Source organism: Semicossyphus pulcher, unplaced genomic scaffold, assembly GCF_022749685.1.
Source record: "Semicossyphus pulcher isolate SPU_LCO1_2020_fin unplaced genomic scaffold, fSemPul1.0.p SCAF_5, whole genome shotgun sequence".
NCBI classification, from domain to species: Eukaryota; Metazoa; Chordata; class Actinopteri; order Labriformes; family Labridae; genus Semicossyphus; species Semicossyphus pulcher.
Window position 1 is genome coordinate 4,096,036 of NW_027211726.1, and position 15,562 is coordinate 4,111,597.

At 41.3% G+C, this 15,562-nt stretch overlaps 1 protein-coding gene across 1 annotated transcript in view; it reads left to right on the top strand.

Moving 5' to 3' along the window:
* The window catches only part of dbpa (D site albumin promoter binding protein a), a 31,580-nt gene extending 22,059 nt beyond the window's left edge, over positions 1–9,521 (top strand). The window contains exons 4-5 of the mRNA XM_069681819.1: positions 2,443–2,696; positions 5,278–9,521. Of these exons, the coding sequence (XP_069537920.1) occupies positions 2,443–2,696; positions 5,278–5,493 (470 nt within the window). The 3' untranslated portion in view covers positions 5,494–9,521. The remainder of the gene's footprint in view (positions 1–2,442; positions 2,697–5,277) is intronic.
* Positions 9,522–15,562: the final 6,041 nt, after the last annotated feature.

The following is a 15,562-nucleotide window of genomic DNA, read 5'->3' on the forward strand; positions in this document are numbered from 1 at the left end:
CTGCCCCTCCGAGTGTTTGTGGCTCCATACTGCCACCTGGTGGTGAATCAGTGTCACTGTGACTACAGTTTGCAGCCTCAAAACAAAGATCGTTTCTGTCGTCTTTGAGCCGTCCTCCTGTCCTGAAATGTGTGACACAGTGAATAAAACAGAGCTAGAGAGACGCACGTCCGCCTCCACCCCCACTCTGATCTGAATTGGAACATATCGTCTGTCTATAGGGTAATCCTCTTTATGGTCATCTCATCTCAGCGGGCCTCATTCTTGGCTCTCTGCTCTGTGGATGAAGCATGATAGAGACATGTGACTCTGCAGCCGGCAGCCTCGAGATCAGTTCAACACCCTCAAGCTGCAGGGTCTGACCTGTGCAGGATGTGGACACCAAAACTAATGAAGCTTCCTGCTGACTTTTAATTAGATGTATATTTTTGGTGCTATGAAAGAATCAATCACATCCTTTACTCAAGAGGAAGCAGAGATACGTGTGTGAAAAAGAAAAGTAGAACTTCTGATTTAACTTAACCTAAAGTAAATTTAAGACGTACAGACTCTGAAATGTACTCAGAGTGACTTAAATTATTAATATTGATAATTCTCAACAAATGTTTAAAAGCTAAAGTAAAGAGCTTGCTCTGAAAATGCAAGAGTAAAAAGTAGACAGATATGTTTGTGATAAGGCGCCGGTTTAGCTCAGCGACCCAGGTTCGGCTCCCGCCCTCGGCCCTATCCACTGTCCTCTCTCTAAGTAAAGTTATAAAAAAAAGCCAAAAAATAGTCTATATTAAATTTTTTTTTAAATGTTTGTGATAAAAGTAAAAAGTTACCAGAACAATACATAATTTAGTAAAGTGCAGATACCTAAAATCTCTACTTGGACTGTGGTACTTCCAACCTTTAAATAAATCAAACTCTGGGCATGTTTATGGTGTAAAATAATAGAGAAATAAAACATCTTCTACCACAGGAGAGACGTTTACAACACGTTCAGTTGTCTGCATCTCTCTCTTCCTCTTGTTTCATTCATTAGCTGAACACTTCCTTCTTATGAACGTAGAGTAAAAACTTATAAGTTGTTTGACCCAAATAATGTTTATTCACCATGCTGACAATTTGTTTAATGCTGTTTTCTTTAGCCGTCTTACAACCTCAGCTCACACTGTCACATGTACTTCAATTGAAACATCAGACAGCATCAAAGTTTGGTCTAATTCCACAGCTTGTTGTCTTCATTGAAAAACTTCAGGTTGATTCTGACAGCAGACACACTTGCCTGAGAATATTACACATGTGGGTAATAAAATGTCACCGTTCAAGAGTGAAAATAAAATTGATGACTAACAAGCTCTTCAGTATGTTTAAAGCAAACAGTTTCACCGCTGTTCAGCTGCCTTTAGTGGAAAATGACATCATGAAATGTCTCCACCCTGTTTGGCTGCACTGGTAGCTGAAGGGATTCTGCAGCCATGTTGTCCAAAGTTCAAGTTAGATTTGATCGGATCTCCGCTGAGGATTGTCTCATCATCCTCTGCAGCGTGTTGGCCTTCGGCTCGCCCGCTGCTCTCTGACATGTGAGCGTCCTCGGCGAGGGCAGATGGGCCCTAATCTGCAGATAAAACTAGATGATGATGATTGGACAGCTAAACGAGTAATTAAGCCGGCGTTTATCGCGTCAGGGCGAAAATGTGTGGGCGATTTACCCTCCTTCAGCGTTTCATTTAATGTTTTATTGATACGACAATCACAAACTGTCGATGCCGTTTATCAAAGCCCCCCAGTTTCATGTGTGCAGCTGAACTTGACCTCTGACCTCTAACAGACCTTCTGCCTGTTGATCAACAGCAGCTTTGCAGGAGTGTTATAAATCTCAGCATCCACATCTGGCCCTGTCACGAAGGCTGAAAACAAATATAAACTCAAAGCCAATTTATGAAGGCTTTAAACTGTGGCAGCTCCAAGCTTATGGAGTCCCAGGAGTGCCATGAAAAATGATACATCTTTAAAAGAATAAGACAGTAATTTGGTAAAATAAAGAGGATAAATAAGTAAATAAAAATGTGTATTTATTATTTTTATTCAACATTTTATATATTTATTTTTTAATATATATTTTTGTTTATTATTTTTATTTATTTATTTTACATTTTATATATTTATTTTTTAATATATATTTTTGTTTATTATTTTTATTTATTTATTTTACACTTTATATATTTATTTTTTAATATAAATTTTTGTTTATTATTTTTATTATTTATTTTATATTTTATATATTTATTTTTTAATATATATTTTTGTTTATTTTATTTTTTATTTTTATTTTAAATAAAATGTATAAATCACATTTTATAAAACAAAGTAAATAATGTAAATTAAAACAAAAATATTTATTTAAAAAACGCTATTCTGTGAAATGCTGAGTCATCCTCTCTCTCTTCCTCCCAGGTGGTCAAGCGGTGCCTCAGGACCCGTCACCCACTTCCACCTGCCCTCCGGGACCCCCTGGACCTCCAGCTGGAGCAAACGGGAACAGTGACATTATGGTGAACTTTGACCCCGACCCGGCCGATCTGGCTCTGTCCAGCGTGCCGGGCCAGGAGGCGTTTGACCCTCGGCGGCACCGTTTCTCCGACGAGGAGCTGAAACCTCAGCCGATGATCAAGAAGGCCCGCAAGATGCTGGTCCCCAACGAGCAGAAGGTACTACATCTCCCACAAATCCTTGCTGTCCTTAAAGCCAGTCTATGACTATTTTCACTGCACGCATGCAAACTGCTCAGGAGCCATCATGTAGTTAAGTGTGTTAGCTTTTCTGTGCTTCTCAATGCCAACAAAGCCAGATTACGGCTGTTTAGTTTCCAACCTTATATTTATGAACGATTCAGGGAATAAGGTTTCTACTTTCACACTCGATATTTTAGATTATTTCAAGTCAGGATTTAAAGCTCAATATAGCACTCAAGGTTTTTAGGGATGGAGTTTTAAAGCTGCAAATATAATCCTATTATAAAATCATTTGACATTTTTGTTAAAATAAGAGAAAGATTCTGCCGGAAAGCAAGATAATTTCTAACAATTTATTTGAATTAAAACTACGTTTTTAGCCCCTCCTTCTCCAGAGCTGAGTCCATGAATCACACTCGAGCGTGTTCAAGGTTTCTACGTATAAAAACTGCGCAAACACTCACAGGTTTAGAGAGAAGTTTTTTCCTCTGGCCTAAAGCTCGGGCTGCTCAGACAAAAACCCTGAACCTGCTGGAGACAAAGGCCGCAGCTCTCCGACAGCTCCTGCACTGATGTGGAAAAAACTGCAGGAGCATGACGCCCACTGGTATCGATGCCTCCTGACGAGAGCCTAAAATATTTTGCACTCGGCTCATTGCACAATCGGAGGAGCTCTGATCAATGGCTCGTGTTTCCATAGTTCAGCGCGGAGCAGCTGCAGCTCCTGAGGCATCTGTAATTTATGGAGAGATGAAGGCACTCACCTTTCCTCGTTCAGCCATCCCCGGCTTTATTATTTATTTGTATCTGGGTCGGGGAAACATTATCTCTAACCGAAGTTAAAGATGAGGCTCGGATGTTCTGCAGCTCCTCTTAAAGACTCTGTTTAATATCAACTCTCTGCTGAAGTGTAGGAGAATCAATGCACAGGATCATAATGAAGAATTAGATTTTTTAATTACAAATTTGTGTTAAAAACATTATCTCAAGGCGTCCCAGAACCCTCTCACAGATACTGCAAAAGGATAATGACTTTGTTAATGATTCTAATTGCAAAATGATTTCCCTGAAGTAAACAGATCCTGTTAAAGTCTCTCTGAGGAGACACTGTGAAACGCTTGGGCCTGCAGCGATTCAGCTGGCACAAATCTTTCAGATAGAGATCCCGACAAGGTTTTACTTTCAATTTAGATTTCCATCTTTCTCTGCGAGTCCAAAAGTTTAACACAACAATCTCTGCGGTTTCCAATCCTCCTCTCCTGAGACCCTAACCGGGCCAATACATTTCTTTCATGCCCAAAAAACAATGTTGCAGACTTTGCAGGCTGCTGGACGAGTGTGCAGTGCAGATTATTAATTCATACAGATGAGCAGCTGAGCAGGGCAGGACTGTGCACCTGCATTAAGAAGGCTATTTATAGACATCATCGTCCTCCATGTTGCTTTTTAATCCATATGAGTTTTAGTGACAAGTCAAGTGGCAAAAAGGAGTGGGTAAGAGTAGGTATTTTGTATTCATGCAGATCGCCTGAAAGCTAGCATGCTTTGGTGCCTGTCTCTACATGTGTCCTGTCTCTTAATATATGTGTTATTTGTGAGCTTTATATGTCTGCTTAAGTGATAAAATATGAGGTGCCATTCCAATATTAGACATTAACAGATGAAGTGGAGTCCATTATGTCCTATAGGAGAACAGCCTGCAGTGCATTATTGCTCATATACCATGGTCTTTAGCAGTTTAAAGAAATACTCTACATATATGATTTTTTTTGTAAGTGCAGTTAAACTAGGAAATTCAGACAGAAAAAATGTCTCCTGTTTCGCATAGCTAAATATAAAATTGTAAACAAACCCTTAGCTAACGGCTACAAAGCTAACGTTGCTGAAATATCGAAATATAACTACACTGTCTGACACACACCTTTTTTACGCTAGTGCAGATATCTCTCAACATTGGAACATATGGAACAACAACTACTTTGTTGTTTGTTACCAATGTAAGCAACTGTTGTTGCTAATTGTGCTAATGCAGCTAGCACAGCCTGTTAGCTAGGAATTTCTGTTGGTTTAATTTCTCCTTTGTGAAAATGCAAAAGCTACAAAGCTTACAAAGTAAATTCTTATATTAGCGCTGAAGCTAATTCAAACAAGCCAAGCATCTTATCTCTAGGCTGCTAACAAAAAAAAAGGTTTTTAGGAACCATGTCAGGGTATCAGGAGGTTTTCCTTCCCTTCCTTTCATATACCTTCATGATGGTAAGGTAAAGATGTTTGAGGTGTCTTCAAATTCAAGAGATGCGTGCTAGCCAAAAAGAAAAGTAGTAATTTCGTGTGTGCAGTCTTGTGTATCTTGTTTTGGCTTTCGTGTTCTGTAGTTGCAACTACTCAGCTGTTGTGTCCTTTCTTCCTTCCTTCCTTTGTTCCTTTCCAATCACTCTCTCTCTCTCATCACATAACTGACCCACATCTCATCCCGCGCTCTCCTCTTTTTTTGTCTCTCTCCTCTCCCCGTCTCTTCCCCACACACCCCAACATACCAAACCGGCGCTGATGATAGGACGAGAAGTACTGGAGCCGGCGGGTCAAGAACAACGAGGCAGCGAAGCGCTCGCGAGACGCCCGGCGGCTGAAGGAGAACCAGATCTCAGTGCGCGCCGCCTTCCTGGAGAGAGAGAACGCCGCACTTCGTCAGGAGGTGGCCGACATGAGGAAAGAGCTGGGCCGCTGCAGGAACATCATCAACAAGTACGAGACTCGACACGGAGACTTGTGAGGCGGCGGAGGACGAAGACGACGAAGATGAAGGAGGAAGGGGCGGGAGGGGAGGAGCATTGAGAAAAGGGTACAAGGCAACCCAACAACAGCAGCACTTTAGTTGAAGTGGCGAGGAGGAAGGCCGACGTAGATCTGCAGTAAGCGCTGTGCGACACCGGGCGCAAACACGAAAAGTGTGTTTTTAAGTGCACGCTGTGCTTCAGGATTGCACGACAGGAAAACACAGCGATGCCATCTTTTTCCAGTTTGACTCTCTTAGTCTCTTTGTACATGCTGCTTCGTTGAACCCACACAACGTACTGTATCACCTTGTGTCACCTCGGCAGCTTACGTCACCCTCGGTGCTGTGCTTACGGCCGGTGTCGCACGGCGTTTTTTGCAGGTAGTGCGTTCCGGCCGCTGCTCCGGCCAGTTCAAACAGGGTGTTGAATTCACATTATGCCAGTGAAATCTCACTTTTTAAGCTCAAGGCACGGATACAAGCCAGGAGAGGTCAGATGTGTAATTTTTTTCTATATATAGGACAAAAAAAACATGTATATTTTTGAACTGGGCAGGAAGGCAAGACTAGTCCGGCAAAGAGGAGGAGGTGGAGGGGGAGGTGCAGGGTTTCGTCCATAACGCAAAGAGATTTTGACATAGGATTATTGTATATTTTTCTATTAGCAGAAATAGTCCGGAGGAGGATTTTGGAGATAATCTTTTGTATATTTTATATATGGGGCGGGGAGGGGCTGTTAGCTGGACAGTCACGGGGCCACATTTAACGCTTTTCCTCCCAGCTGTTTATTGTTAAACAACAAATAATCTATTTTCGATTTCACGGAGCTGGTTGGTCGGAGGCAGAGGCGTTACAGAGAATGTATCACGGTTGAATCAGGTATTTCACACGGTGCAAGACGAGGAGAAGTATCTTAGTAACGATTGTTTTTGGCGTCGGGGCGCATTGGTAGGAAGACGGTGAAACAAAAATTGTATAGTTTTAAGACATTTTTGTGTTTGTTTGTTTTCTTTGTGGGCTTGTTCAAGCACTTGATTTGTTATCTTCTCTTTGATTCCGTGTCTGATTTTGAAATAATCGCAGGGCTTTTATTTTGGAAGGTGAAGGAGAAAAAGAGAGATGAAAAACAGGAAGTTATTAGCCATCAGAACAGCTGCATGTGAGCAGATGTTTGAAAAATTAATAAGGTGGAAGATTTCGCTGGCAGGTTTGCATTGAGTTTGTGTCTTGCTCACACACGCACACACAATTTGTTAACGACAACACATCGTGGTTGCCGTCTTTCTCTCTCTATTTACTCCTCAATTTGTCCAGGAAGTGCAAAAATGAAATACTAACTGGTTTAGGGTTGATTTGCCCAGATTGAACAGTGACTGAGACCTTCAGCATGCAGACACACGACAAACACGGACACACACACCTCACCCAGGTTTTAACCCTTATTGTTGTTGTTGATGTTGTTATGGACTTCTATGGTGCTGATCTCTGATCCTTCACCTGACGCACACAGACACACACACACGCAAACATACATGTTAAAACACTTCCAACAAACACAGTACAGAACTGCCTATACCCTTTCTTTGTCTTTTATTCTCTTTTAAGTTTATTTTTTCTTTTTTGTTGCATATTGTATCGATAAATCGTATATAGATTAACACACAAACACGTGTCTATACCTCTCCTTCAAACTTTACCCAATGAGAAACGAGAAATGCACCCTACTGCTACTGTACCATAAAACTGTACTATTGAATATTGAACTATTCTCTCACTAGATATATATGTATATGATATATGCTTGAAATATGTGATTATAGTTGTAATATACCTAATTGAATATATTACAGAGAAACCCATCTGAATCATTTTGTCAGTTTTTTCTCAGGTGTTTTTGTCTGAGGTATTAAATACACGTATTAAAAAAACACATAAAAAGTCTTTGATTAATGACACTATTTGTGTTTTTTGTTTTTTTGGGGGGTTAATATCTGATTTTTCCTGTTACAGGGTTTTACTGTTTTGAATCTGTTTGACCCCGGTTTAAAACGAGCCCACTCTGGGACAGAAAGCTTTCCTGAGCGTTCACTGAACCCCACCCCCCCTCCATTACTGTTGCTATGCTTATCGAGATTCGCATTCTAGAATTTTCGTGATCTGTTGCTATGACAACAGCAGCAGATTTACTGCTTAGAATTCCGTTATCTTGTGAACAATGGGTCTTTGATTCTAGACAGAAATTAACACACAAATTCATATTTGTAGTCAACAAACGTCATTTTACTGGCTGATGTGACAGCTGTAGTGGCAGGTCACATTAGCTAAGCTGGCTGTGACTCTGTGGCTGTGTTCACTCGGTACCTACTCCCTACATGATATACTTTCAATAGTTCTCTCAACAGTGATAGGTAAATTGAGTTTTTGGAAACTTCGCTATTTTGAGGCATAACTGAAAGCTGTAAACCGACTGTTAAATATCACAAGGTTGTTGCTTTATTTTGTTTCATTATGTGAGTTCAAGAAGCCATTTTCCATTGACTGAATGGTCAGGGTGGAATGTTCTTTAGTTAAAACAACTTACACATTAGCTTTGATCAGCTAACTGCTAACATTTGTATTAAGCACCTACCAGCGAATATTACCTTTAGCTAGGTAGTTGCTTGAAGCTAATATTACGTTGGTAGTTTTATATGATTCAATTGGAAAGGTGTAATTTCGTTGCTAATGTAATGTTAGCAAGGAAGTGGCTGATCAAAAGAGGCCGAACAAATGATTTTGGCAGAGGTCATCTTGTTTAAACTTAATTAAAAAAGAGCTGCTAATGTTAGCCGCAACCCTAATATAGCGCTTAGCAGCATCAGGATTGGGTGTTACAGTGGCTTCAGTCATTTCCAAATGTTGCTTTATCTAAAGTAATTTGTTTCCTGATACCATACAGTTCTTATCTAATGGTATGCTCATATTCAGCTCATACTTTTTTATCTTGTTAGCCACACATGCTAATGTTGGTAGCTCATGCTAAAAGATCCAAAGCTTAGGTTAGCTACCATTGAACAGTTGCTGTTTGGGAGAAGGGTTTAGTGAACGTCTCATTTATAGCTGCCGTGTCTTTACTTAGAGATGGCATCTGAACCTTATTTGAAATAGAATCGAAAGTTCTTGTTACCTGCTATACAGTCATATTTGCTAGTACTATAATTACTGTTGTTGTTGTTGATTCTCTTATAACTTTCTTTTCAGTCGGGTAATGCAACAGCCTGTTTTCTTCAGGGGAAGTTGGGATTTTATCCCCACATGAATCCTCTTTCAATTCCCAAGAACAACTTTCAGCTGATTTCCCATGAGCCTGTTTGCTGTTGACACCATTCACAGAGACTGACATTAACCAAACCCAGGTATATGATGGGAGCTGTAGTTCTATATCGATATATATATATATATATATATATATTTTCCTTTTTCTTGTCTTTTTGTTTTTTGGGATATGTTTAAACTTGTTACACAGACAGAAACTTTTGAATTTAAATCCCTGGAAGAAAAGTCTCAGAGCTGCTCGTGCTTCTGTCAGTGGATGGAAGAAGAAAGCCATGCGTTTTGTTTCCTTTTTGATATCTGGGATTTTCCGATTTCTTCACAGACGTTTCAGAAACTTTTTGACAGTGCTATTTTTCTATGTAACTGTGTCGTCGAGCGTGTTTCCACTTTTTTCTGGTGGGCCATTGAGGCGCACACTTCACCTGGTGGCAGTGACAGTTTGCCGCTGTACAATAAAACACCATTGCGGGTAATAATGACAATAATAATGAAAACAATAATGTACACAGCCTTGTTATTTCTCCTTCAATTTTGTGGATTCTCAGCTAACTTCTCCATGTTGTGACTGACTGTTATGAACTACAAGTCCCATGAACGCAACACTACCCCAACTCCTCACAAGTATTGTGCTGTCCACAGGGATGATGGCATATGTGGTTTGGCTTTTTTCCCTCCAAACACGAATAAAGGCTTATCCTTACTCACTGACAGAGCTTTTCTGGTGTCTTGCTGTGTGATCTTGAAAGTGTGAACAAACCAGGTGTTGAAGCTAATATAGGAATGCCATAACCTGCAGTTTCTTCGAATGGCCACTAGAGGCTAGCTCTACGAAAAAAGTCAACCATATCGATGTCCAAAATGCACCATCGATATGGCCAAGCGCCAAGAAAATAAAAAAAGTCAAATACCAGATGTTGAATTTCACTAACTAATTCCACTTTTACCAATGTGTGTTTGGATGGTTTAAAAATGTTTTGCCGCTTAAGAATGTTAGGTAATGTATAACACACCACGAGATGTCCATTATCAGGAAATAATGGACCGTATGGAGTTCAGAACTGCCTTACCCGCACCTCACTTAATGTCTGACTATTGAGGCTTTGAATGTAACTCTGCTGCTAACGTTACTCAGTTAGGATACAGGCTAATATGTAGCCAGTATAATAATTTCCAATGGTAAACAGACAGTTTCACTAAATCTGCAAAGTAGGTGTCCATTATTGGAATTATCAGACACCCTACAGCCAATCAGAATCAAGTATTCTTGGGAACCATGGTTTTAGAAGGAAGGAAGTTGCTCGCCTCTAGGTCGGATTCCTCCTTCTGATTTTTAGATTTCAAATTCAGCTTTCAGTTGGTATGAAAGACCATCCTCACAAATACAACACTGCTAAGTAGGTGTCCATTATTAAGAATTAATGGACACCCGACAGCCAATTAGAATCAGGTGTGCTTCCAAAATACTCACACGGATCACATGTCTTGTAATTAGCCTGAAAAAGGTACTCGACGAATGCGCTGTTTTCTCCTGTTTTAGTAAAATGTGCTACAAACTACAGCAGTCAGCTGTTAAAGGAAATGACTGAGCCTTTTTCAAAAAAATTAAATATTAACATGTTGGAGCCACATTCAAGCTGTGTCCCAATCCACGGGCTGCAGCCTTCGAAGGAGGCGGTCCACAGAGGATGCTCCATTCACAGCCGGTGTAGACGTTAAAGCCGAACTGAAATGAGACAGTCTGGTCTACCCTTGTGTCACCAAACACTGCTCCTGTCACCTAGCAACAGGTAGCTAGCGGGCTAACTAGCTAGCATAACTAATGTTGCGTAAGTTAACCTATTATTTTAAAATGTGTAACACTAGCTTTTCGATTGAGTTGAAACCAAAGACGTTTACATTTTAAAGTGTATTCCTCTGCTGTGTAAAAGTCCGCCATCTCGTTTGAATTGCTGCACAATGCATCTCGGCGTACGGTGGGCCGCGAGGGATGCACCTGATGGATCGTTCGTGGCCGGGGTAACGGAGGACGCATTTGTCAGCCGCATCTGAAGGAGCCTTCGAATTGGGACGGCCTTCGACGAGCTTCTGTGACGCAATCGGCCTTCAAATACGGCCTTCGAAGGCTGCAGCCGCTGGATTGGGACACAGCTTCAGTGAAGGGAAGTCAGAAATAACCAGAGATGGACTTTACACACTGTTGGTTTTGGTCTTTTTAATGACTTTTCCTTGATAAAATACACGCTCTTGATGGAGCAACATTGAGAGGGAGTAATGTACTAAATATCCTCATGGCTGTGATTCGGGTAGTAGGAATCAACTAGTTTCACAACTCAACTGAAACTGGGGTTTTTGTTGCCAAGCAACCCAAACATTCTCCCGCACTGTGTCTACAGGTGACCACAGTTCAGCTGTTTTCATCATGTACATTTATCTGTTTGATTTAATTTATCATCAGCCAGTGAAAGAAGAGTCAGCTGTGAGATTCAGAGGAACCAGCTGATCGATGTAAACATACACGGCCTGCTGTGATGTTAATTAACAGTATTATACATGTGGCTGAGGCGGAGTGATACACAGAGTGAAAACACTCATGGAATGCCTCTTGTCCAATCAGATTACTTGGTCGACTAACTTGTATAATTGGTGTGGCAGACTTTCCCAGTCATGGTTGCTGCTTGCTCAGCTCCACCCGGCTGCAGACAGTCGCCAAAAACTGGATTTCGTGACTTCAGACAAACAGTGACGGATGCCGATTAATCCAAATACTTGGATCGCAAACACGACATTTAAATTTTTTCTGTGTCTTGAAATGTAATGCTGATTACCACTAACAAATAAAAGTGTTGAACTTTGCAAGGTAAGACTTAAAAATGGCAAATGTTTGACTTCTAAATCTGTGTCCTGCAGCATTTCCTGTGTTACACCTCACTATAATCCTAAATACATGATGTTGTTTTTGTGCCCTGGTGTGTCTGCCTCTCGAACACTACATGAAATGTCTTACAGAGAAAGTGCAGCAGCAGACCATTGGGAGGCACTCAGATCCTTCTGACAGCTTTGTCTGTGTTCTGTGAGCTTTGTGTGTGTGTGTGTGTGTGTGTGTGTGTGTGTGTATCTGAATGTTTGCATGTCCTAACGTGTGAGTTTCTATGACAGATCAGACAGCGAAGCCCCCCAACCTCAGTTATGTAACAGATACCAGCCTGCTTGCTGCCCCTCCATCCTCCCCCCTGTGTGTGTTTGTGTGTGACAGTGGGGGAGTGTATGGCCTCACCACCTGTATCTGGTGGGTTGTTTCAGCTGTTAGGCGTTGTGTCTGCGTCACCAGCTGACCCTTCGTCACGCCGCAGACCATCTGCCCAAGCTGGTGCCGATACTCCGAGCCAAAGCGTGCTACATCGGTGCCGCTCTGTGCCACACTGTGCCGAGCCGCGCCAGGTGGTGCCAGGACCTGTAACCCTGCTGCAGAATGTGTTTGCAGTCGGGCCGGGCCGGGAGTCCCTGAGAACAAGCCTCTGAAATCCATCTCTCAACATGTAGCTGCATTTTTCTGCTGTTCTTTTTCCAGGTAAATTCACCTCCATGAGTACTTAGATCCTCTTAAACGCAAGTAAACAATACGGAAGGCTCTCTCACAGAGAGACCCTCTCTATCGCCCCCTGCTGACTGGCTGCAGTATAGCTCATAAAGCCCGCCTCCTCCATGTTAACAGATGGGACATGAGTCAAACTATAAAATCAAAATACACGTCAAATACATTTTTCTCAAACATGGTTTCTGTCATTATAGGTAGTTCTTATCGTGCTGATTTATGTCCAAGTGTTCATTTTTCTGACACTTTTAATTAGTTATTTGAGGCTAGAAAAAGGGGGTGTGGCCTCATGATTGACAGCTCTGTTGACAAATGGGGCTCCTGCAGCGTTCTGTTCCCGAGTAGCAGAGTAGAGGAGGAACAGCGAGAGGAGACGTAACTAACACTAACACTACAGTCATTGAACTTTCCATAAGCGTGAACGTCTGCTTCAGACCGACACAAGAAGCTGTTCTGCTGTAGACTGAGCCCACCTGAGGGCTCCAACACGCCAAGGACACAAGGTAAAGGTATGTGTCGTGTAGAGGAAGGGGCGGGACGTCAACACTGTGGCTCCACTAGCCAATCTCTACTACACAGATACAAATGAGCAAGATGGAAGCGCCTGCTCCGTTGGGATTTAGGTTTCATGTTTGTACAACGAGAGGAGACGTCGTCCATCTTTATATACAGTCATTGGTGTTACAGTACACACAGCTTAGCGTCTGCACACTCCTGCTTATGTTATAAAGCTAGGAGTTATTGGAGAAATGTAAGAGTCAGTTACTCTGCTAAGTTAGCCTTTTTAAGCTCAGTCGTGTAAATGTATCCTGAAAGGTTTTTAAATCTGTTTACTGCAAATGATTGATGCCAAATTCTTTATTTTTTATTCTTTAACTGTTCTCGACTTGAGAACAGAAAAAGTCCTCCGGAGTGGAGAGGAAAAATACTGTGACGCATTTTGTTTTTGTTCTCATGATTATTGTTCGTATGTGAGACAGAGAAGAGACAAGAAATCCTCTGAAACCCACACAGGACAAATCAGAGACAGATCCAGAGTCAGTGTGGGCAGAATGTGAACATGTGGAGAATTCACGCTGTCATGAAAGTGTGTCCACCTGTGTGTGCGTGTGCGTGTGTGTGTGTCGTCTTCAGACCCAGAGGAGAACTGGGTGAAAGGGGAGTGTTTGGGTCTCAATGGGAACCAGATGATCGACCTTTCTTTCTGAGGGGCACACGCACACACACGCGCACACACACACACATACACACACACACACACACACACACACACACACACACACACACACACACAGACGGAGTTTAGTCATCTTATCTTCCTTTTGTCCAACAAGTTAGATTTAAGCTAAGTTTATTTTGTTTTATTCCGTAACAGCGTGCAAGCACAATGAGTTATTATGTGTGAAATAAATCAGTAAAGACTGCTGAGACACAAACTCTCCTTGATAAACACACAGGCAACTAGTGTGTGTGTGTGTGTTCGTGTGTGTGAGAGAGAGCAGTGTCAGCCTCCCTCTAATTCTTGGTAATGTTCCCGCCTCAGTTTCCTCCCGTTTTCCCAGAGAACAGTCTCTTCATTTGGGTAAATATGCTGCAGGGGAAGCTGCAGTGCCCCCTGGTGGTCGGCTGAACAGAGCAAACAGCGTTGGAGGAGAAGGAGGCAGCTGCAGGGAGGATATAATGCAACCAGAAAAACGTTATTTGAGGCTTTGCTACATAAAGCTCAGATTAAACACAAAGAAGGTTGAAAAGCATCAGAAACCCTCAGAAGCTGATTATTGTTTACGTTGTTTTTTATGTCTGTTAATCGATTTTCCGTCTCCTTTCTTCTGTTTTAATTTGTTCAGTAATGAGGTGCTTTTTTTGAGACCCATATTGGATGTTTAAGATCTGTTTTAGAGGATCTTGCACCAAAGCTAATGTAGCAGCAATCACACTGAAACTACAGCAGCCTCACTTTAAGAGCAGTTGGTCCAGTGTAGCAGCAGTAATCGTGCTGTCACGTTCTTGTTAATGAAATGGATTACAGCCCATAAAAACTGTTAATTCTTAACTGCAGGCTGATTTTGTTCTTTGTTTACCACCTGCAAGCTGCGTTTTACCCCAAAACATGAGCGTGAGATTATAGTTTACACACTGCTGTTTCAATTAAATAAAACCCGTAATAACTAAGTCTTCTTTCTACTGCCTCATCATGTTGGTGACTTTATTATTTCAGGTGTGGTGTAAAACATGATGACAGCGAGGGGGCACCGTGGGTCACCCTGATCTGGCCGTGGTAGATCGTCGTTTGCATAATTCTGTATAAATTAATCTAAAATGAAAACCATGAAAGCCAGAGCATTGTTTAATAAGTTACAAACTTTTTAGGGTTTATAGATTTTAGAGTACGAAGCATTTTAAGATACTTAAAGAAATGACGTCACAAAACAAAACAAATGCAATAATGGAAACGTGCAAAAGGCTGAAACAAACATGTTAACATCAAACGCGCTGCAAATACAGAAACGATGCAAAGTAAAAAACACACAAACCCAGAAACACATGCAGAAGAAAAACGCTGCAAATCCAGTCAACACAACGGAAGAGCTCCAGGCCTGCAGGGGGCGCTCTGTGTAACAGGTTTATTATTGACGAGAGAGAGCGGGAGACGACACAGTGGATAACGTTAGACACCTTTTGTACTTATAAAACAGAACATATGTGAAACACTAATAAATGTACTGAACCTAAATCTGTTCATGTTTCTACATTCAAGTTTTTCATTAATATGTAGGTACGTTACTTTCTTTGTACCTGTTGGTGAGTCGGCCTCCGTTTACACACACAATACAGCACATAACAGACTTGTAAAACATGATACATAAAGTGACGACAGTGCTCAGGACTAGAAGAAGACAAAAATAAGAAGAATATTTCATCAGTGAAAAACAGGGTAAATAAAAGCAGGTCAAAGATAAAACATTAACCAGGTAAATAAAACAAGTGCCATCAGTATAGACGAGATAAATGACAAGATAAAATACAGACATGATTAGAGATGAAGATGCTATTTCCCTACTTTCATCAGATATGGTTGTTCACTGACTCACACAACCTTTTGACTCATCCTGTTTAGATTCTTTACGTTTGAATCTTTCAAATAAATAAAATCACAAT